This window comes from Lissotriton vulgaris, unplaced genomic scaffold (genome assembly GCF_964263255.1).
Source record: "Lissotriton vulgaris unplaced genomic scaffold, aLisVul1.2 SCAFFOLD_661, whole genome shotgun sequence".
Lineage (NCBI taxonomy): Eukaryota > Metazoa > Chordata > Amphibia > Caudata > Salamandridae > Lissotriton > Lissotriton vulgaris.
This window is the reverse complement of record NW_028249328.1, coordinates 308,384-332,065: the sequence shown is the minus strand read 5'-3', so window position 1 is coordinate 332,065 and position 23,682 is coordinate 308,384. Positions and strand designations below refer to the sequence as shown.

Genomic DNA, 23,682 nt, shown 5'->3' with positions numbered 1-23,682 from the left:
TAGGTATTCCAGGGGTGGGGGGTCAGTTATCTATAAGGAGCGCCCTTATAAAATGAGTTTTTAGAAGCCTGGGTAAAGTGAAATTTTACATTTCACTCCGCACAGCGTATTAAAGAGGTGCTCAAATTCGACTTTGCTGCTGGAAGAATTGGGTAAGGGTGATCTGCAATATTTCTGCAGATTCAGAACCCCTTATCTTATCTTATCTTATGCTGTATTTATAAAGCCCGCTGACACCGGAGGTTTCCTGGTGCTGTGATTAAGATTGAGGGTGAGGGCCAAAGCTTAAATGAGGTTCGAGAAGAGCCAAGTTTTTAGGCTCTTTCGGAAGCTTAGCAGGGTGTCAGAGGTTTTAATCAGAAGGGGGAGGAGTTCCACAGTTTGGGTGCTAGATATCTGAATCTGCAGCCGCCCAGTTTCTTACATTTTACCACAGGAGTGGTGAGGAGGTGGAGATGGGCAGAACGGAGGTTACAAGCCGGACAGTGGGAGTTGATTAGAGATTTCAGGAAAGCCGGGCCATTGGTCTGCCGGGCCTTATATACCAGGCAGCCTATTTTAAAAGCAGCTCTTTGTTCGATGGGCAGCCAGTGCAGCTTGGCCAAGAGGGGTCTAGCAGATTGCCATTTGGGGGCTTTGCAAATAAGCCTAGCTGCCTGGTTTTGCACCAATTGAAGACGATGAAGGAGGGACTTAGATAGTCCCCAGTAAAGAGAATTTGAGAAGTTCAGGCGGGAGAGGACTAGAGAGATAACGATTTGTACCAAGGATTCGTAGGAGAGTAGATGGGAGATTTTACGAATTTTTCGTAACTGGAACATGCTGGCCAAAATGATGGTACCGACATGGGATTTAAGAGAGAGGTCGGAGTCAATGGTACGCCTAGGCTTTTTACCGAGTTCGAGGGACTAGGGGGAGTGCCTAGCTCGTTTGGCCAGAAATGGGGGCCCCAATATGAAGGGCTAGTGCCGGGCAGGATGAGTTCCGTCTTCTCAGGATTTAATTTAAGCTGGTTAGAGATCATCCATTGTTGGATGTGAAGCATCACTGCCTGAAGGTCAGATGCAGCGTCAGGGGTGTCTAGAGGGAAAATAATATGCATGTCGTCAGCATAATTGAGGACAGTGCAGTTCCAGTTACTCAATGAGTGGATCAGTGGACGAAGATATAAGTTAAACAATAATGGAGAGAGGGAGGATCCCTGAGGGACTCCGCAGGTAGTGGGGACCTGGGTTGCAGTAAAGGGGCCAAGGTGGACTGTTTGTACTCTGCCCGAGAAGGACTTGATCCATTCCCATGCAGGTCCCTGGATACCCGCCTGTCCGACACGGTGGAGAAGGATGTCATGATCCACCGTGTCGAACGCGGCCGATAGATCCAGGAGGAACAGTGCCTGTGGGGACTCTCTGAAGGCATTCTCCCGTAGGGTGTCGAGGACTTTTAAGATGACTGTTTCAGTAGAATGTGCCGGTCTGAAGCCAGCTTGATTTGGTTCCAAGAACCCAGAGCTCTCGATGAATGCCGACAGGCAGGTGGTCACGTAGGCCTCCAGAAGTTTAGATGTGTAGGGTAAAAGAAATGGGCCTGTAGTTAGCAGGGTTGGGAGGGTCAGCTCCTGCTTTCTTCAGAAGGGGAACCAGAATGGCTTCCTTAAACGCTCTAGGGACCTTGCCAGTGCTGAGGGAGGTATTCAGAAGGGGGAGATTGCTGTCAGGCAGAGCAGCAAAGATCGCCCTGAGGATTGGGGGGGGGGGGGGGACAACAGTCCCTAGGAGATCCAGATTTGACACGAGTGGTGAGTTCGGAAAGAGTGCTGATGGTGATAGGTGGGAACTGGGTGAAAGAGCAGGGATTGAGCAGGAGGGAAGCAGAGGGGCTGACAGGAGTGGAGAGGGGGATAGCATTCTTAATATTTACAATTTTCTGAATAAAATAGGAGTTTAGCGCATTACAGGTTTCTTGAGTGGGGGCCTGAGTTGGGAGTACTCTATGATCGGAAGAGAAGTCGTTTAGGATTTTGAAAATTTCTTTGGATTTATTGCTGGCTGTGTCAATTCTTTCCGTAATATATGAGGCCTTTGCTTTAGTGACAGCCTTTATATATTCATTACGAGCCCTCACAAATTCAGCGCGGTCCTCCTTGGAGTAGCCCCGTCTCCAGTTGCATTCTAAATGGCGTAGTTTGGATTTTTGTCCTTTAAGTTCCTCAGAAAACCAGCGATGGGAGTTGCCATGTCTGGTGTAAGCAAATTTAGTAAGTCTCCCCTAGTGGCACAGGGGGTGGGGGTCCGATAGAAATTAAGGGGGGGGGGCTGGTAGAAATTAAGGAAATACTTATCAAATATGGTTTTATAAGCCCTGGTGCTACAAAAGTGGCGCAAGTCATTTTTCCCATTGCAAACCCCATGGCCCATAGATTAACATGGTAGTAAGTGATTGATTAATAAATATTGATAGGAGAGGACTAGCCGGACCATTCAAAGACTTCCCAGAATGGTCGTATTAAATCCAACGATATTATATTGTTGAATTTCTCCTGAAGTGTACATACAATAAGTTATGAGACTTTCTAATTTGTAAGTCCAAATTCAGCCTTTCAGTGGTCTGCCCTGATTGGTCAGAGTTAAGTGGATTAGCCAGGCTGCTGGGAGGGCAGTGATCTGTTCTATAAGAATGCCAGGCCAGGAGGTGGCGTCGTAAACTACGCTCTTCAAAGGCAAGAGGGGAGGCCTGGGTTTTAGTCCACTTTGACAGTAGTGACCCAGAGTCAGGACTAGGCTTAAGAAAGGAATTTGCAGATGTTACTGGGATGGTCCATGGAAATGAGATATCCCAGGGGGTGTGTTTAGCCAGCTCTGACCTCCTTGCTGGAAAATCAGCCATTATGGATTTGGAAGGATGATGCACTCTGGGACAAACTAAATGCCACACTCCACCGGATGTTGTCATAACTAGGAGGAGTTGCCCTGCTCTCATTGGTCAGCAGTGACTTGGTGCTTGACCCAGAGAATTTTGAATAAGTATCTGAGAGGGGCAGAGCCCTCCAGATCTGCTGCTTGAAACTGAATAAAGCAAGAAGTGCCCTGCTGAAGATTTTGCTGTGTGCAAGGAACTCTAAGGCATGACCTATGAAGACTGCACCCTCTGAAACTACAGTCCTGTGGATTACCTTGCTGCCAAAAGACTCAAGAGTGGAAACTCCCTGCAAGCTACAGGATAACAGAGCTCACCTGAACAGCCCCACAAAGAATTCAAAGCCTGGAGTACCAGTGGATTTGTAAGGGTTTTGTTCAAGTGGATTGCGGAATTGAAGTTTCACACTTTCAAGGACCCTCTTGGAGATTCCAGAACCTTGGATTGTGTGTTGGATACTTTGGGACATGCAAGCAGAACACCAGGAAGGTGTTCTAACTGGACCCCGCTTCCTGAAGAAGGTGGCCCACTACAGTGGTGAGAATTCTTCAGAACAATTCATAAAGGTGTGTCCCTGACAGAGAAAACTAAATGACTTAAAGGGGCACTGTTGGTTTTCTTAGCACTAGAAAGTGACTAATCTTTAAAAATTCATATCTCTGGTTCCCTACAGTGGATTATTTTCGTTTTGGTGTCTTTTAAAAGATAAAAATATTACCTATTTTAATAAATTGGTGTTGGATTTTTATTTTGTGTGGTGTCTTAATTATTTACTGAAATGGTGTTTTTAAATGCTTTACATACCTGTCTTTGAAGTTAAGCCTGTCTGAACGCAGCCACGTTACCATGGGTTGATCAAAGGAATACTTTTCTAAGACCTATGCTGAGTTCTATCACGTGTCAGTGGCCTTATTGCCAGTGGCAGACCTACATTTGCTCCTACCAATAACCCACTTTCCAACAATTTAACTCCTCAAAGAGTTAAAAATAAAACACTAACATTTGAAGTAAGACAGGTACCAGATACACATCTGAAAGATGCAGTACACAATTGAGGACAAGGAAAAGTGTGATCAATCCGAGATTCTTGATCAATCTGTGTGATTCTAAGTACGCATGAAATACACCAGTGCAGGGTGTGCGCCATGCAAAATGCTTTCTTGCCAGTGATTTAATAGACTAAAATGAGGCACCATTTCTAATAGCACCCTAAGCCAAATATAGGGGGCACATGATAGCCGACTTGCCTCCCAAGGATCACTAATGGCATTGTCGTTAGGGCATAAAGGGGTCGCTCCCAAGTAAATCTTTAGAAACTCACTACTAATAATTGCCACTCAATGCCCTGCTATAATCGAATATACGAAAGCATACATGCATAAGGCTCTATACAGGTTGGAAACTGATTTGTTAAGCCGAAAATATCTTTACTTTAGTTTCCTACTGTCTGAAATAGTGAGCGAGATATATATATATATATATATCCATCCTGAGGTTTTTTTATTTTATTTTTTATCTTTCTGCTTTGCAGACGTTTGCACGTATGCTACAGTGACATTCTTTCACAGTTCTTATGCTATGTGTATACGCTTTTTTTGCTGTATGATTTGCATGCCAAACATTTTCATTGATCAGCTCATACACAGGCTCTTACAGCCAAGCCAGACCATTGGCTCAACTCTCCCTATTAATTTTCAGGCTCGCCCCCTCTACCTTAAAACCACTTTGCATGCTATACTCACATTCTCCAGGTCAGGAATTTCCAGAAAATATTCTGGGTAGGAGTAAGAAACACCCACATTATTCACTGTAAAAGATGAAAAAAAAACACATTAAACCTCAAGCTAATATCAAACATAGGGTTAGAAGAGCGATGGATAACTATCATATCTACTCAAAAAAATTACCTTTTACAAATATCAACACCTGAAAGCCTGAATTTCTAACTTTCTAGCCATACTTGCATATATGGAACCTTATACAATACAATGTTATATCTCTGTAATTTTCCTTATTTATATATACCCTTTCTATGTAGTTCTGCATCTAGATATTTATTAATTTAGGCCTCCTGCAAAAGAAAGAAAAAACTTAAACTCCCTCCAATGCACTAGTCTAGGTCTCATGCTATGCTGCTCTCAAGGTATCTAACCTCCACTCTGACTCATCCCAAATCTTATTCACCTACAATGTTCTCCCAAGATCCTCCTCTATCCCTCCTCGACTCTACCCAAATCTCACTCTACTAGGATGATCTCCCATATAACCCTTTTGGACTCCTCCCTCCTCCGACCCTCCTTTATCCCAATCAAACGAACAGTCACATGCCCAGTGCTCAAAATAATGTATAATCCCTTTTCTAATCCACCACTAGTTCTTTGGTTTCGGGAGTAGAGCGCTACTCGCCGAAAAGCGCTTTGACGCCTCATCAGGTAGTAAGCGCTTTAGAATCACAATTACAAAAGACGTTGTTTCACATGCAGTCACACGTGTGGCCAGCAGATGGCGGCCATAACCTACAAGTATCCTAACGGATTTACTCGAAATGGGAAGCTGCGGTTTTTTTTTATTAAGAGGTTTAATCTACCAATAAGATTTAAAGGGAGGGGCGGGGGGGGGGGGGGTCATTCACACAACAGTAAGAGATATAACAAAATAGTGTCATATGTGGTCAGAAATCATGTCTAAACTGACTGCCAGCTTTACAGTTCACAACGTGACGAAGCCTCTGCACCAAAAAAAAACAAAATTCATCCGACTAAACCCAATCTAGTGTGCCCGTGGCCGCGGCAAAGCCAAGCAAGTCAGAAGTTTCAGAACCCTCGCCTACTACTGGATGATATAGTTATATGCATACTTTTTACATGCATAGTTTTTCACATCTTATATACCTGAAGTCAACGGTTTGGTGCCCAATACAGCCAAGGTAACTTGCGTGTGCACCTAGCAGCAGGCACAAGTACACATCTGTCTCTACATGCACAGACGGGCGGTCTGTCACGAGCATGGATAGCGACGGGTGCAGGGGCTCCCAGTGCTGGCGTCGGGTCACTGTAGAGGGAGGGGCCGAACAGAGAAAGATGAGGACTCAGTTGTAAAAGAGAAGAGAGGGGGCACTGTAGACTCCTTAAAAAGGGGTATACGGCAGCCCACTCAGACGCTGGCATGCTGCCAATCAATCAATTAATAAATGGGCTGGCGAGGAGGGGAAAGAGCCACCTGGGAAGAGGGCGGGGTGAAAGATCCGCCCACTGGAGGGGCACGAGGGTCACGGGGAGAGGGGGGATGAGAGGGCCAAGAGACGCCATGGGAGGTGGAGGGGGGCAGATGGGGTGATAGCTGCCCACTGGTGGGGAGGGCCAGAGGGTCACTGAATTGGCACATGCAAGAACTGCCATGGGAGGGGCTGGTAGTAGAGCTGCCACTGGAGGGGGTACAAGTAAGAGTAGAGGGGATAGGCACAGTGACGCCACTGGAGGGTACGGGTGTGACTGAGTCAAGGGAGGAGAGACAGACCAACCCTGGAGAGGAAAGGGGCAGTTTCGCCAATTGACGACAAAAGAGCACTGGATGGCAAGCAGACAGAGCAGAAAGTAAGGCGAGAACAGGTGTGGACTGACAGACAGACAATCTGGTCAAACAGAGGAAAGTGCAAGGGTGGCCAACTTTCTGAACTTCAAAAAAGGACGTGGAAATGTATATAAATAAAGTGTTTCTGGAAATTTCTTCTGCAGGGTGAGTTTTGGAAAAGACGCAGAAAGTACAACTTTGTACTTCTTTGCAGACAACATGATAATTCTGCAACCAATTAATCAATCCATTGACTTGTAAAGCGCGTATATCACCCGTGAGGGTGTCCATGTGGAGGAAGGGAGCCGGCGCTTCATTAGATGAGCCAGGTCGTCAGCTGCTTTCAGAATCCAAGAAGGTGCGGGACGCCGGCCTTCGCTGCGAGGCAGGATCCGAACCGGCCTCTGTTCCTTCCACGGTGTACTGGGGGTGTCGGCCTGAAAGAGGCAGAACAAAGGTCCCTGGTGTTGGTGAAAGTGGAGTCGGTGGCTTATGTATGCCAGGCCAGAGGTGGGCACTGCCTTAAGCCCCTGGGTGAGGATCTTGGATTGCCATCTCTTCTGGACCAGCAGCCGGTGGAGACTGGTTGCGTCTTTGGCATGGGAAGTCAAACACTGGTCTGGCGGGAGCTTTCTGGATGGTTTGGAGTCTGTGGTGGAGGTGCCTAGCGGTCCCGATGTAGAGTGCGTTGCGTACTCCAGTCAGCGAGCGGATGATGCGGGCTTGAGTGACGGTGCGCCTGGATTCTGGGTGGAGCCACTTGAATATCTTGTGCAGCATGAAAAGGACCTAAGGGAGGTGGTGACTGTGGATCTGGGGCTTCATGGTGCGCCTGCTGTCGAGGAGGAGGTCTGGGTTTCTGGTGGGGTCAGTGGGAGTGGGTCCCAGTTCCAAAGGCCAACAATAGTCATCCCATGGGGAGGGTTTGCTGACAAAGATAAAAACCTCGGTCTGTCAGTGCTCAATTTCAGATAAATTTACTTCAACGGGTGGCAACGCTGGCCATGCAGCAGTGGAAGTTGGCTCTGGTGATGTTAGACTCTTTGGATGGGGAGAGGAAGAGTTGGGCGTCGACTGCATAGGAAATGATGTTGAGTCCGTGGTTCCAAACTAAGTTGGTTAGTGGTGCCATATATGTGTTGACGAGAGTTGAGCTGAGGGGGGAGTCTGGAGGGATACTGCAGATAATGTTCTCGTGCTTGGAGGTGAATGGTGGCATTGCGCTCTACTTGTATGGAAGCAAGTGATCCAGTAGGGAGCTGGGCAATGGACACAGGCGTCATGTAGTCGGGAGATTAGGGTGTGGTGCGCTACAGCGTTGCTTGCAGCTGAGAGGTCTAGGAGTATGAGAGCATCTGTCTCTCCCCTATCAAGTAGAGTCCAGTTGTCATCAGTAGCTACCATCAGGGCTATTTCTGTGCTATGGGTGCTGCGGAATCGGGACTGGGAGTGGACCAGGAGGTGGTGCTGTTCCAGGAGTGTGAGGAGCTGCTGGTCGATCGCTTTCTCCACCACTTTCACTGGAAAGAGGATTGGTGATGTGGATCTGTAGTTTCTAAGTTTGTGGGTATCAGCCGAAGGTTTTTTGAGTAGGGCGCGGACTTCTGTGCGTTTCCACTTGTTCAGGTAGGTTTTTATTTCGATGGATTGTAGGTATTCATAGCTGAAATAGTTTAGTCAGAGATCAGTGGGTAGCCCTTAAGTGGATAGATTGCATGGTGGTGGCAGTGTCCTGGTCGGTGATATGCTTCCAGGCCATCAGCTGGGGGCCCGTGTGGGTTGGCTGATGTTTGGTTAGTGAAGTCCGATGGTTTGAGTCCCGGGGTTGAGAATATAGTTTCTGCAAATTCTGTTGATCTTGAGGTGAAAGAAATCTGCTAGTCGGTCGCAGAGGTCTTTGGACGGGGTGATGGTTTTCTCCACAGCAGGGGAGTTGATTAACTCCCGGACGATGGTGAAGGTCCTGTGCTACTTTTAGAGCTAGTTTCATACATGCCGCTAGGACTCTTCGCTTCATCTTGGGTAGTTTATGGTTATGTTTTGAGTGCCGTTTTGCAGGAGGTTCAATCAGTCATCCTTGCTTGTGAGTCATATCCTTTCGAGATGTTTGTAGTAGGGCTGTGTGGTTCTCAGGTCTTCTGTGCACCAGCTGGCTTGCTTGGATCTTCTGTCCTTTGGGGTCTGGAGTGGTGCTGTGGTGTTGGCGCAGCGTGTGTTCAAGCTGCTGAAGCTTCTTTCATTGTGGTCCATTTTGCAGGATGGGAGCGGCTGGTTGGGGTCAGGGAGTTGTTGCATTCAGTTTGTGACCTTGTTCCAGCTGCGGCGTGGGGAGCTGGGCATTATAGGTGTGGGTGAATGGTGAGGCGATACTGAAGTGGACACTGTGGTAGTCGGACCAGGTGATTTGTGCTGTGTGGCTGAACTTGATATTGTTGCTGGGCTGTGAAAATGGGGTCGAGCATGTGTCCTGCGGTTTGAGTAGGGCTTCAGACAAGTAGGTTGAGGCTGATGCCTTCCAAGCCTTCAAGGTGATTGGTAGATTTCTGGTCGGTGGTGTCGTCCTGGTGGAAGCGGAGGTCACCAAGGAGTAGAAGGTCCAAGGGGTCGATGGCGGCTATGAAATCGTTGAGGAAGTTGCTGACGCTCGTTCTTGGTCCCGGTAGACAAGGTTTCCCTTGATGGTGGATCTTTTGTTCGGTTGCAGCTGGAGGTTCAGGTGTCCCATGGTCGGCTGTCGCCGTCCATCATGGTGGTACAGTGGATGGGTTCTTTGTAAATGATCGCTACCCCCTCCCCCTGGTCAGTTGGTGCGATCTCAGTGGGAGTTCCTGTAGCCTTCTGGGATAGTGGTGGCAATGTCAGTGGCCGAGGTGCAGCTGAGCCAGGTTTCTATGAGGAACAGAACATCGGGCGTGAGGGCACCCAAGAGCAGGACAAGAGCAGGTAGAGAGAGGCGGACATAGGAGTGGAGAAGGGTGGCAGGGGCGGAAAATAGGGGGGAGTGGACCCTTGGGCTGGTGGCCGAGGGCAGAAGCTGAGGGAGGCTAGAGGGGCAAAAAGGAGCAAAGAGCGGGGCACAAAGAGGCCATGGAGTAGGCAGAGAAAGCTCAGAAAGGCACTAATGTGCAAGAATGCAGAACTAGCACAACTACACAAAACGAGCAGAAAGGTGAGAAATAGCAAAAAAGCAGCAGTGGCAGAATGGCACAGATTGAGCAGAAAGGTGAGAAATGGGCAAGAAACGAATATGCTACTTACCAGTATGCATCTGTTCTTGGAATGTAGGGCTGCTGACATTCATATCTGTGCATAGATCGCCGCTTAGTGTTGGGTCCGGATGATCGCACATTGTTGTCCTGGAAAAGTCTTCGAAGTATCACGAGATAGGTGGCTCCTCCCCTGGACTACAGTGCGCATGGGCATCGAATCCATCCCCAGATTGTTTTTAGCCATTGCGGCAAAGATGGAGTGTAACACCGTGATTGATGACCATGCTAAGAGTATTTCTGAGTGCTGCAGCCGCTACAGGCGCCGGGGAGGAGGGCGGGCGATATGAATGTCAGCAGCCCTACATGCCAAGAACAGATGCATACTGGTAAGTAGCATATTCGGTACGAATTCATATCTGTGCATAGAATACAAAGCGGTCCCTCCATTAGCGGCGGCCGCCTGTGTCAGCTGCAGCAGTTTGAAAAAGTGTTTTTAGAACAGCCTGCCCTACAGCTGCCTGCTGTTTGGAGTGCACATCTACACAGTAGAGTTTTGTAAATGGGTGTGTGGTAGACCATGTTGCTGCTCTACATATGTCTTCTAAAGGAATATTTCCAAGGAATGCCATGGAGGCCCCAACTTTCAGGTGGAGTGGACCCGTGGGGGGACCGTTAAAGTGCGCTTGGCTTTCTCATAGCAAATTTGCATGCACTTAATGATCCACCTAGCTATACCTGCTTTGGAAATGGGGTTGCCTTTGTGTTGTGGCGAAAAGGCAACAAACAGTTGTTTCGTTTTCCGAAAATCTTTGGTCCTATCAATGTAGTACATTAAAGCTCTCTTGACGTCTAGTGTGTGGAGCATTCTCTCCGCCACTGACTCAGGATTTTGGAAGAACACAGGCAGTTCTATAGTCTGATTGATATGGAACCGTGAAACTACCTTAGGAAGAAATTTAGGATTAGTGCGAAGCACCACCCTGTTGGAGTGAATTTGTATAAATGGCTCTTGGATAGTTAGTGCCTGGAGTTCACTAACGCGTCTCAGTGATGTAATCGCTATCAGGAAAGCCACTTTCCAATCAAGAACTGAATCTCGCATGAATGTAGAGGCTCAAAAGGTGGACCCATCAGTCTGGTGAGGACCACATTTAGGTTCCATTCAGAAGCTGGCGGGGTCCGGGGAGGAATGACTCGTTTGAGTCCTTCCAGAAAAGCTTTAATGGCAGGCACTCTGAAAAGTGAGAGATGCTGCCTGTTTTGTAGAGAAGCTGCTATTGCGGACAAATGTATACGAATGGAAGCATAGGCCAGATTGCATTTGTATAGATGTAACAGATAACAAATGATGTTGTGAGTAGACGCGTCTAGCGGGTTGATATTGTGGTCTGCACAATAAATGACAAACCGCTTCCATTTCGCCGCATAGCATGCTCTGGTGGTGGGCTTTCTTGCCTCACTTATGATATCCATACAGTCTGGAGGCAAATTGAGGTAGCCAAATTCTAAGACCTCAGGAGCCAGATCGCCAGGTTGAGCTGTTGCAGATCCGGGTGCTGTATGCCGCCATGGCTCTGCGTCAAAAGCCTGGGTGTGAGGTGCAGCCTTTGATGCGGTACCACGGATAGTTCTAGAAACGTGGTGTACCATGGTTGGCGTGCCCACGTTGGAGCAACCAGGATGAGTGTTATCGAGTGTTGCTTCAGCTTGCGTGCCACCAGCGGTATTAGAGGTGCTGTGGGAAAAGCGTACGCAAATATGCCTGACCAGTTCATCCATATCGCATTGCCCTGTGACTGTGGGAACTTGGCGGCAAAGCTTTGGCATTTGGCGTTTTCCTTTGTGGCGAACAGGTCTATCTCTGGATGACCCCACTGCTGGAAGTACGGGTGGAGTACTGATGGATGTATCTCCCACTCGTGCATTTGGTGGCTGTACCTGCTGAGCAGGTCCGCCATCTGGTTGTCCTTGCCTGGGAGGTGTTCCGCCATGAGGAAGATGTTCCTCTGAATGGCCCACTTCCACGTGCTCTGAGCCAGATGAGACAACTGTGGAGAGTGCGTTCCTCCCTGTTTCTGAATGTAGTACATGGCCGTCATGTTATCCGTCCGGATCAACACGACCTTGTTGCACAGATGTACCTTGAATGCTTTCATCGCCATGAAGATAGCCATCAGTTCCAGAAGGTTGATGTGCATCTTCTTTTGCTGCGTTGTCCATAGTCCCTGCACTGTGTAGTGGAGTACATGAGCTCCCCAACCCTGGAGAGAGGCGTCCGTTGTCAGGATAATCTGTGGCACAGGCTCCTGGAACGGTCGTCCCTTGCAAAGGTTTTGTGGATTCCACCAATGCAGAGAGTTGTATGCACGACCAGTTACCAACACTCGGTCTTTCAACTGTCCTTGAGCCTGATTCCACTGACGTGTTAAGCACTCCTGAAGCGGACGCATATGTAGTCTCGCGTGCGGGACTATGAAGATGCAGGAGGCTATCATGCCTATCAACTGCATGAACACTCGTACCGGGAGCGAGTGTTGCGGTCTGAATTTCTGTATCAGCAATCGAATGCTGTTGATACTCACTGAATTTGGCTGTGCTTTGGCTGCCAGAGTGTCTATTGTCACGCCCAGATACTGTCGTACGTGGGCGGGCTGAAGGTGGGACTTTGGGTAATTCAGTGAGAATTCCAGATCGTGAAGAAGGTGAATGGTGTGGGACATGTGGGCGCACACTGCTGGGCCGACTTTGCTTGGATAAGCCAGTCGTCCAGATAAGGGTAGACGTGAATGTTCAGTCTCCGTAGGTGTGCAGCCACTGTCGCCAGGCACCTGGGTGCTGTCGTCACTCCGAAAAGGAGGACCTTGAACTGATAATGCTGATCCTGAATGGTAAATCTGAGATATTTCCTGTGTGACGGGTGAAGCGGTATATGGAAATAAGCATCCTTGAGATCTAGTGTTGCGAGGAAATCTCCCTGACTGAGTAACGGTAGAACCTGCTGTAGAGTGATCATGTGAAAGTGTTCTGATAGAATGTACTGGTTTAGGGGCCTGAGGTCTAGTATGGGTCTGAGGGACCCATCCTTTTTTGGCATTAAGAAGTACAGCGAGTACACCCCTGTACCTTTTTGTTCCAGAGGCACGAGCTCCCTTTTGCAGCATACTGACTACCTCCTGCTGCAATAATTGTAAATGCTCTGCGGACATAGGACGGTGTCTTGGGGGTATGTTGGGTGGAGTGGATGTTAACTCCAGACAATAACCGTACTGGATAAGCTGCCTCACCCACCTGTCTGTAGTGATGGATTTCCAGACCAGCAGGAACTGTTGTAGTCTCCCCCCGACCGGTGTTGTATGGTCGGGTGCAGTGACAAGGCGTCACTGTTTGTTAGCGGCAGAGGATCGGGAGCTGTTGTTTCCACGACCTCTGCCCTTGGCGCTGTTTCCACGATATCCACATCTACCTTGTTTGGTGTACGTGGTTTGCGCGCCACCTTTATTGTACTGTGTTTGCTGGGACAGCTGGCCTCTGGAAACTCCTCTATTGTTTGAGCGACGAAAAGACCACCCCTGAACTGCTGCGACTGGAGAACCCCCATAGACTTCGCAGTTTCAGTGTCCTTTTTGATTTTTTCTAAGGTGGTGTCCACCTCAGGCCCAAATAAGTGGTCAGGGTTTACAGGCTGATTTAGTACGGTGGTCTGTATCTCTCTGGCTTGAACCCGGAGATTCTCAGCCAGGCATGTCGCCGCAACATCACACTTGTATTAATGGCTCTGGCCGCGGTGTCTGCTGCGTCCACTGCACACTTGATAGAAGCATTTGAGATGAGCTTTCCTTCCTGTATGAGCATCTCTGCTGCCTCCTTATATTCATCTGGCAAGTGTTGTAACAGGGTCTCAAGTGTATCGTAATGGGCCCTGTCATATCTGGCTAAGAGTGCCTGAGTGTTTGAAATGCGCCAGATATTGGCCGCTTGAGCTGCCACCCTCTTCCCTGATGCTTCTAGCACTTTAGATTCTTTGTCAGGGGGAGAAGCATCACCCGTTGTTTGTGAGTTTGCCCTCTTCCGGGCATTGGAAACAAGCAGAGAGTCCAACGGCAACTGACTCCGACACCTGCTTCGAGAAGGAGGCGGACGGCTGCGTCGACTCGACTGGTTCCTTCGAGCTACCGCCAGGCGTGGACTCTAGGTTCGTAGCGCTCTCGGCCTTGTCTGGCCGACACGTAGGATCGAGAACCTTCTGCGCTTTTCTGTGTCGACGGTCTTCGGGCCGATTTTTTCGGGTCGACGTCCTTGACCTGTTTTTTCAGTGTCCCAGTCTTCGGCTCGACACCCTTTAGCGACCTCACTGGGTCGATAACACCTTTAAGCTTCGTCGGCGCCGATAGTTCAGAGGACTTCGAGCCGACCAACGCAATACGCGCTTTCGGTTTCGATGTCGCCTCCAGTGCTTTTGGTTGCGTAGACACAACTGCTTTCTCTTTCGGTTTCGATTTCACAACTTGTGGCTCCTTAGAAGTGTACGAAGCCGGGCCTTGAGGCGAGGCTGTAGAACCCAGTGTAAGATTTTGGGTAAGGCCATGTGGCGATCCCTCGCCCTGAGCCTTATTAAGCGTTGTGGCCCCTGTACCGACGTTTGGGCATAGCTCCTCGCTCGAGCTATCTTCCACGGCCCCAAAGGCCCCTCGTCGTCTCCTACCTCGTCGACGACGTCTTCAGTATCGACCATTTCAATATCAGTACAACCAAAAGACCAAAGGCAGTAGACCAGGTCAAGCAGGACGCCTCTTTCGTTGACGTTTCAGGAGCCGGGACCTTATCACAGGTGCGGCTTCGCTTTTTTGGCTCTTGACACGGGTCACTACTGGACCCCTGGCGGTTAGGCTACGCTAGCGGCTACTACACTTTGGAATTTTAAAACATTGGACCAATTACATGCGCTGCCGCCCTAATATGAGCATCTGGAACACACTTGATTGTACTGCACCAACTGGGACTACTCAAGGTCATCCCCACCAGGGTGCATTTCTCACGATTCAAGGCAACTAAACCTGATCCACCGAACTTGCCACTACTTCCGGCTTAATTCTATCTGGCTTAGGAGTTCAGCCCCCTCTGAATATAACTTGCCCTGACGAAGTTCCTAAAAGGCAAAAAATGGGAACAAAACGCGTTGGGTGTGCCTTTGCTTCATGAACACTTTTTTGAATAAAGAAGAAGATATTTAAAATTACTTTCTCTATTGACTTCATTTGAGTGCACCTTCCATTCTGTTTCTTTGCATTTCAATATCAGCGTCGTAGCTGGAGTCGATCTCCGATGCGGGATCAGACAGGATCTCTCGAACTTCCCGCTCGACTCCCTCATCATCCTCATATCGAAAATGTTCACCGGGTCAGGTGCCGTCTGCTGGGCCTCCTTGCGCGCTGAAGTCGAATCGTCTTCTTGGAGCGTAAACGAGAACAAGCCATACAACTGGCTTCATCGTGATCCGGCGACAGGCACTTGTTGCACACCGGGTGTACGTCGATGTGAGGATATTTCGGGTTGCATACGGGGCACCTCTTGAATGGGCTCAGTTCCATGATGGGTCGTCGATAAGGCCTCTGGCGTCGGCCGGGCCTTCAGTGCCGAGAAGCCACGCGACTCCTCTGGATGTCAGACTCGGGAACTGAGCTGGAACAGAGCTGGAACAGAACTGGGCACCGATCGCAAGACAATACTGACGATATACTAAAGGCCTTTTGGCCAAAAAGAAAGTTTTTTATAGATTCCGAACTTGAGGGAACAAATATGCATCTGAACCCAATGGCGGAAAAAAACAATCTGGGGATGGAGTCGATGCCCATGCGCACTGTAGTCCAGGGGAGGAGCCACCTATCTCGTGATACTTCGAAGACTCTTCCAGGACAACAATGTGCGATCATCCGGACCCAACACTAGGTGGCGATCTATGCACAGATATGAATTCAGCAGCCCACATGCCTCGAACGCAGAAATTAGGGGAGAAGACATCGTGCGATAAGGGAGAGAGCCGAGTAGGGCAGCACTGGCATTAACTGGTAGGAGGAACAATCCAGGTAAGTGGGAGCTGGGGCCTCGGGTACTCAATGTAGATGTGAATAATTCAGTTGAACATTAGAAACTGGGGTTCCAGCTTAACTGTCTCTCGAAAGACAAAGCCATACAACTGGACTTGTGAGAAGCCTTAATTTGTGACAGTCAGTATCTCAACAGGAGGGGCTAATATGGAGGAATACTGTACACAGAAACAATTGAAACAATGATGACAATCCTCAAAACACGTCAATATCACAGTATGTGCTGCCACTTTCACAAATATAGGGAGTACAGTACTGTAAGATGACTTGGGTGTAGTTCTCTACTGGCACAATCCAATTTCCTCAAACTTCCTGTCACTTACCCAGAACACCAACATCCAGCCCATCCAGCCCAGACTTGATCCGTCCATAGATGGCCTCGCTCTCTGCGAAGTCAGCAGCTATCGTCTTGATGCCCACCTTGAATTTCTCCTCTAAAAGACAATAAAAAAGATGGAAGAAAGTGCATAAGTAGGGTATGTATGAGGCTTGTACAAGAAATAAATACTAAGTCACCTCTTATTTTAAAGTGCTGACAAGCCCCTACTTCCAAAAGGAGAGCAGGTATGGTAGCTTAGTTTCAGGGTCTGCTGTAGAGCTGGGTGGGAAGCATGGCGTCCCATCAGGCCAGCATAGCTCATGGCCTCTGCTCCCCTGATGCGGGCTAAGGGCTGCACTCCCCTGGCAGAAGATGGGCCGCCATATTCAGAGATCCTTGCCAGGAATGCTTGGGATAGCTCTGCCTTCAACGATGCCACCCAGAGCACTGAGGTTTGCCAAGCAGGAACCATGGCTAACGTGCCTGCAGGCAACACGTTTTGTTTTCTGGAAAAAACCTTTCAGAGGGAGAATTTGTTTACAGAAATCCAAAACATGATGGAATGAATCACAGGGAGTTTTCTCCCTGTGCCTATTGCCCTTTTTTACTTACCCAGAGCATCATGCCTCGCATTATAGTCCAGGGGAGGCAAAATGAGGGATGTGTGCCCCACTTTAAAAAGGACAGCACCAGCATCAACACACCCACCACCACCCTGTCCCCTTCCCTCACAAACCCACTGTGGAACTTACATCAAAGGCGGACAAAAAAAAACATAGTACAATGTCTGCGGAAAGGCCACACACAATGAGCAACCAGGATCTGAGGAACAGGAGGGAGGGTGGCCCATACACCAGCAGGGCAGAGCATCGGCAAACACAAGAGCTAAAAGGGTCTCAAGAACAAGAGGGAGGGTGGTCCATGCACCAGCTGGACAGAGCATCAGCAAACATACGAGGCTGTCAGGGTCTCAAGGGCAGGAGGGAGGGTGGTCCATGCACCGGCAGACACAGAAGCTGAAAGGGTCTCAAGAACTTTACCGGTGCGAGAAATGAGGTTGTTGATTGGAGGAGGTGAAACCCTACTGGAGCAATAGCCCTAATCCTGGTAAACCACAAAAAAGAAAAAATATCACTAAGTTCTGGTAGCTTGGCACAAAACCAGTCTGGCATAACTTAGAGACAATGTACAAAGTGTTTACGCAGCACGTAAACAGTCATAAAATGCATACACAGCACAAGAAAAATCCCACAGTAATTTAGCAAAAAAAAGTAGAGTTTCATAAAGTTACACAAAGTGGATTGGGCCCAGTCTCTGCTTACCATCGGACTTAAAGGAATTTTTGAAGATAATGCTTTAGAAAGTAACGTTCAGTGGGGAAAAGGATCAAGCTGTGTCTGACAAGCAGTCGTCATAGCTGAGGGGGTCGCTGGACAAAGTCCCAGTGAAAATGTCTAACGTCCAAAATCTCCAGTGGTACGAAATTGCCGATTGTAGCAGACGTCTACTCCACACAGCTGGATGCCTCTTCGGCGAGGAGCTGCTGAACAGGATTTGCTGCTACGGAGAAAGCCAAAGTCATGCCTGCCAGTGCTGAATCTTTGGCAGATCGGCAAGCAGGTAGTTCCCAGTCTTCTCTTTTCACAGAGCACTTTTTGGCAGAAAAATTACCATGTCTCGAGTTTTGGAATTGGGCTATCTGGGCACAGTAAGAAGCACTTCCAAGGGTCCAGGACTCAGGACTCACCAAGGCTGGGTCCAGGTGCAGGTTCAAGATAATTTGAGCCTTTTATGTCGCTGAGTTTTAGAATAGGGGGGAAGCGAACTAGCCCTTGGAGTCACTCTATGTCTTTGGTACAAGCAGGAAAGCAGGTCTCAAGACGGTAAAGCAGTCGTCTGAGGGCCCAGAGAAGCTTCAGGCAGCAGGGCAGTCCTTGGAGGTAGACAGCATGCCACAGGCATCAAGGAGCTCTTACGAGAGTCCTTCCGCAGGTCCAGCCCTTCTCTGCTCCACCCAAGCCTACTCTCTCTGTCCAGCTCTTCTCTGCTCCACCCAAGCCTCCTCTGTCCAGCCCTTCTCTGCTCCACCCAAGCCCTCTCTCTGTCCAGCCCTTCTCAGCTCCACCCAAGACTCCTCTCAATGTCCAGCCCTTCTCTGCTCCACCCAAGCCTCCTCTGTCCAGCCCTTCTCTGCTCCACCCAAGCCTCCACTCTGTCCATCCCTCTCTGCTCCACCCAAGACTCCTCTCTATGTCCAGCCCTTCTCTGCTCCACCCTAGCCTCCTCTCGCTGTCCAGCCCTTCTCTGCTCCACCCAAGCCTCCTCTGTCCAGCCCTTCTCTGCTCCACCCAAGCCTCCTCTGTCCAGCCGTTCTCTGCTCCACCCCTTCCATGCTCCACCCAAGCCTCCTCTGTCCAGCCCTTCTCTGCTCCACCCAAGCCTCCTCGCTGTCCAGCCCTTCTCTGCTCCACCCAAGCCTCCACTCTGTCCATCCCTCTCTGCTCCACCCAAGACTCCTCTCTCTGTCCAGCCCTTCTCTGCTCCACCCAAGCCTCCTCTCGCTGTCCAGCCCTTCTCTGCTCCACCCAAGCCTCCTCTCGCTGTCCAGCCCTTCTCTGCTCCACCACAGCGGCCCCTCTTTGTCCAGCCCTTATCTACTTCACCCAAGCCTCCTCTCTCTCTCCAGCCCTTCTCTGCTCCACCCACGCCTCCTCTGTCCAGCCCTTCTCTGCCCCGCCCAAGCCTCCTCTGTCCAACCCTTGTCTGCTCTACCCAAGGCTCTACCCAAGCCTCCTCTGTCCAGCCCTTATCTGCTTCACCCAAGCCTCCTCTCTGTCCAGCCCTTCTCTGCTCCACCCAAGCCTCCTCTGTCCAGCCCTTCTCTGCTCCACACAAGCCTCCTCTCTGTCCAGCCTTTCTCTGCTCCACCCAAACCTCCTCTGTCCAGCCCTTGTCTGCTCCACCCAAACCTCCTCTGTCCAGCCCTTCTTGCTCCACTCAAGCCTCCTCTCTGTCCAGCCCTTCTCTGCTCCACCCAAGCCTCCTCTCGCTGTCCAGCCCTTCTATGCTCCAACCAAGCCTCCTATCTCTTTCCAGACCTTGTCTGCTCCACCCAAGCCTCCTCTCTGTTCAGCCCTTCTCTGCTCCATCCAAGACTCCTCTGTCTGTCCAGCCCTTCTCTGTTCCACCCATGCCTCCTCTGTCCAGCCCTCTCTGCTCCACCCAAGCCTCCTCTGTTCAGTCCTTCTCTGCTCCACCCAAGCTTCCTCTGTCCAGCCCTTCTCTGCTCCACCCAAGCCTCCACTCTGTCCATCCCTCTCTGCTCCACCCAAGACTCCTCTCTCTGTCCAGCCCTTCTCTGCTCCACCCTAGCCTCCTCTCGCTGTCCAGCCCTTCTCTGCTCCACCCAAGCCTCCTCTGTCCAGCCGTTCTCTGCTCCACCCCTTCCATGCTCCACCCAAGCCTCCTCTGTCCAGCCCTTCTCAGCTCCACCCAAGCCTCCTCGCTGTCCAGCCCTTCTCTGCTCCACCCAAGCCTCCTCTCTCCAGCCTTTCTCTGCTCCACCCAAGACTCCTCTCACTGTCCAGCCCTTCTATGCTCCACCCAAGCCTCCTCTCTCTGTCCAGCCCTTCTCTGCTCCACCCAAGCCTCCTATCGCTGTCCAGCCCTTCTCTGCTCCACCCAAGCCTCCTCTCTCTGCCAGCCCTTCTCTGCTCCACCACAGCGGCCCCTCTTTGTCCAGCCCTTATCTGCTTCACCCAAGCCTCCTCTCTCTCTCCAGCCCTTCTCTGCTCCACCCACGCCTCCTCTGTCCAGCCCTTCTCTGCTCCGCCAAAGCCTCCTCTGTCCAACCCTTGTCTGCTCTACCCAAGCCTCCTCTGTCCAGCCCTTATCTGCTTCACCCAAGCCTCCTCTCTGTCCAGCCCTTCTCTGCTCCACCCAAGCCTCCTCTGTCCAGCCCTTCTCTGCTCCACACAAGCCTCCTCTCTGTCCAGCCCTTCTCTGCTCCACCCAAACCTCCTCTGTCCAGCCCTTGTCTGCTCCACCCAAACCTCCTCTGTCCAGCCCTTCTTGCTCCACTCAAGCCTCCTCTCTGTCCAGCCCTTCTCTGCTCCACCCAAGCCTTCTCTCTCTGTCCAGCCCTTCTATGCTCCAACCAAGCCTCCTATCTCGCTTTCCAGCCCTTGTCTGCTCCACCCAAGCCTCCTCTCTGTTCAGCCCTTCTCTGCTCCATCCAAGACTCCTCTCTCTGTCCAGCCCTTCTCTGTTCCATCCATGCCTCCTCTGTCCAGTCCTCTCTGCTCCACCCAAGCCTCCTCTGTCCAGCCCTTCTCTGCTCCATCCAAGACTCCTCTCTCTGTCCAGCCCTCTCTGTTCCACCCATGCCTCCTCTGTCCAGCCCTTCTCTGCTCCACCCAAGCCTCATCTCTCTGTCCAGCCCTTCTCTGCCCCACCCAAGCCTCCTATGTCCAGCCCTTCTCTGCTCCACCCAAGCCTCCTCTCTGTCCAACCCTTCTCTGCTCCACCCACGCCTCCTCTGTCAGCCCTTTTCTGTTCCACCCACGCCTCCTTTGTCAGCCCTTTTCTGTTCCACCCACGCCTCCTTTGTCAGCCCTTTTCTGCTCCACCCACGCCTCGTCTCTCTGTCCAGCCCTTCTCTGCTCCAACCAAGCCTCCTCTCTGTCCAGCCCTTCTCTGCTCCATCCAAGACTCCTCTCTCTGTCCAGCCCTTCTCTGTTCCACCCACGCCTCCTCTCTCTGTCCAGCCCTTCTCTGCTACAACCAAGCCTCCTCTCTGTCCAGCCCTTCTCTGCTCCATCCCTCTCTCTGTCCAGCCCTTCTCTGCTCCACCCAAGCCTCCTCTGTCCAGCCCTTCTCTGCTCCACCCAAGCCTCCTCTCTGTCCAGCCCTTCTCTGCTCCACCCAAGCCTCCTCTGTCCAGCCCTTCTCTGCTCCACCCAAGCCTCCTCTCAGTCCAGCCCTTCTCTGCTCCACCCACACCTCCTCTGTCAGCCCTTTTCTGTTCCACCCAAGCCTCCTCTGTCCAGCCCTTGTCTGCTCCACCCAAGCCTCCTCTCTCTCTCCAGCCCTTCTCTGCTCCAACCAAGCCTCCTCTGTCCAGCCCTTCTCTGTTCCACCCACGCCTCCTCTGTCCAGCCCTTCTCTGCTTCACCCAAGCCTTCTCTGTCCAGCCCTTCTCTGCTCCAGCCAAGCCTCCTCTGTCCAGCCCTTCTCTGTTCCACTAATATCCACAGGCTCCTCCGACCGGGGTGGAGGGCACTACCTCCTGCAGCCACCACTGCCCGCAGCAAAGAGCACCCACACTGCAAACAGTGTGTGCTCTGCGCCTCCTTCTTACAGAGGAGGGGGGAGGCCTCAATGTCTATAGGCTCCTCCGAACGGTGATGTACCTGGAAGAAATGGGAGGGAATACCACAACTGTCCGCAGCAAAGAGCACTCAGCCTGCAAACAGTTTCCCCTCAACGCCTTCTCCTCAGATGCGAAATCGCAAGTATATCATAGGCGCTCTCTTTAAACAGAAGGCGGGAGCTGTGCAGTTTTCACTTTCTTTACAAATGCATAATTCATTACAATGTATTAAGTTTGATTTATACTTTCTCTCCGAGTAAAGAAAGGAAATTCGCATTTCTTGCACATTGGCATAAATATATACAGATTACAAATAGTTACGTGTGCTCCGAGCTGGGAGGGGGTGAGGGGCGAGGAGAGGCTCCCAGAGTGGAGGTGTGCTCCGAGGACGGTGGGGGCTCAAACGAGGAGAGGCTGCCCGTGCAAAACACAGAGTCTGCTGGGTTTCCCCCTGTCCTCCCTGTGTGCCTCTGTGCTCGGTGCCCGCTTCACAGCCGACTTGAAGAATGTTCTTATCTGCTTGTTAAATAAACAAGCAGATAAGAATAGTCTTTACGCCAGCCACAAAGCAGGCTACCTTGTGTGGAGGGTCAGTGCGGACAGGGTGGCAGCAAAACCCCTCTTTTCCAATGGGAAGCCAGCGTTTACCATCAAAGCTGACGCTACCCAATGGAAAAGAGGGGCGGGGCTTACAGTACCCATTTTAGAACAATATCTCTCGCAGGGTGTGGCAGCAGCCACGCTGTTCCGCCCAAGCCTCTGCGAGACCTAAACACATTTATGTGGAAAATGTACTGTTTTATTTTGTCATTTATATAAAAGAAGAAAAAGCGTCCCTTGAGGACGAGCTGGAAATCCCATTCACTGAGACGCGCGCGCCCTGGAATCCCAGGCTGGCTCATCATCATTCAGGGGAAAGTAGGCCTGGCCTCCCAGCATGCTCCGCGCCATTCAGGGGAAAGGAGGCCTGGCCTCCCAGCATGCTCCGCGCCATTCAGGGGAAAGTAGGCCTGGCCTCCCAGTATGCTCAGTGCCATTCACCCGCGCTGCCAGCAGCAGCTGGCACCAAGGGTCACTGCCATCTCCATCCCTCAGTGGCAGCTGCCGCCCCCGGGCTCCCTACCTGCCTGGAGTGAGCGCAGAAACCAGGGCAGCGTGGAAGAGACAAGGAATGGCCGGGAGGGAATACGAACTTTAAAGAGGAGAGGAACCCGTCCGATGCCAACATCCTGCTCTGCCAGGGACCAAATGCATCGATGCCAAGCAAGAGCTTCTTGCAAACTAGCACTTTGTAGCATCACAGTCTTAGGCTGGGACAATGGGCTACAAATACAACTGATGTGGACACCTATTATAGTGCTTTGAAACGGATGGTGCTGTCCACTACTGAGTACCTGCACTTCTTTCATTAGAAAAAGGAGTGTACGGGCACTTTCCAGTACTGCTGTAATACATTTAATGGGAGAGTACTGGCACTTTTCAGGACTTTCATAGATTGGAAAAGTACAGTAGTAGATTGCAAGACCTGCGGGAGCAGGAGGTGGTTACCAGGCAGCCGCCATGCTGAGCACCGCCCCTTATTGGTGTTGATTCAGGCCCTAACTCGAATGAAATGCATTTGGATACCAGAGCTCCTATTTTGTATGCAGGCCTCTACTAAGGTAGTGATACCAAGCAGCCGGTGCTAACTGCAGAGGGCAGTAAATAGACTAAACTGAAATACAGTAATCACACTCAATGCACAATAGTGTTAGATCCTTTAAAATGGAGAAGACAGGTTCATACATGCCAATAGACCCGCTTCAGGCGGGAGACTACCGATTTTTCAAGCCAAAAATGGCTCCCGTCTGAAATTGCATTTTCTACAATAGAAGTCAATGGGGAATTTTCATCCTGCCGATTTTTGGTATTTTAAAAATCCCAGGTCCCTGCCCTAAAATGTTGCCGTGTCTGCAGCGAATGGAACGAAACTCCTAAAATGTGCTGTGAAGCGCAGTTCAACCACTTCCTATGCAACATGTACTGGAGTGTCTCCATGCATCACAAGTGTCTTGAGAAGGGAAAATGGAATCCTGCCCCCCCACCCCCCACCCCCCCAACCTGTACGAAATGAACAGCAGACTAAAAACAAGCTCAATTGGGAGGTCAGGCGATAGAGAAATAAAGAAAAAGTGAAAAACTAGTCACTTTGCCTAA

At 50.4% G+C, this 23,682-nt stretch overlaps 1 protein-coding gene across 1 annotated transcript in view; it reads right to left on the bottom strand.

The window, feature by feature from the left end:
• Window positions 1-23,682, bottom strand: part of HSD17B12 (hydroxysteroid 17-beta dehydrogenase 12) — a 361,745-nt gene that overhangs the window by 183,332 nt on the left and 154,731 nt on the right. The window contains exons 4-5 of the mRNA XM_086950325.1: window positions 16,120-16,230; window positions 4,656-4,720 (exon numbers count right to left, since the gene is read on the bottom strand). Of these exons, the coding sequence (XP_086806451.1) occupies window positions 4,656-4,720; window positions 16,120-16,230 (176 nt within the window). The remainder of the gene's footprint in view (window positions 1-4,655; window positions 4,721-16,119; window positions 16,231-23,682) is intronic.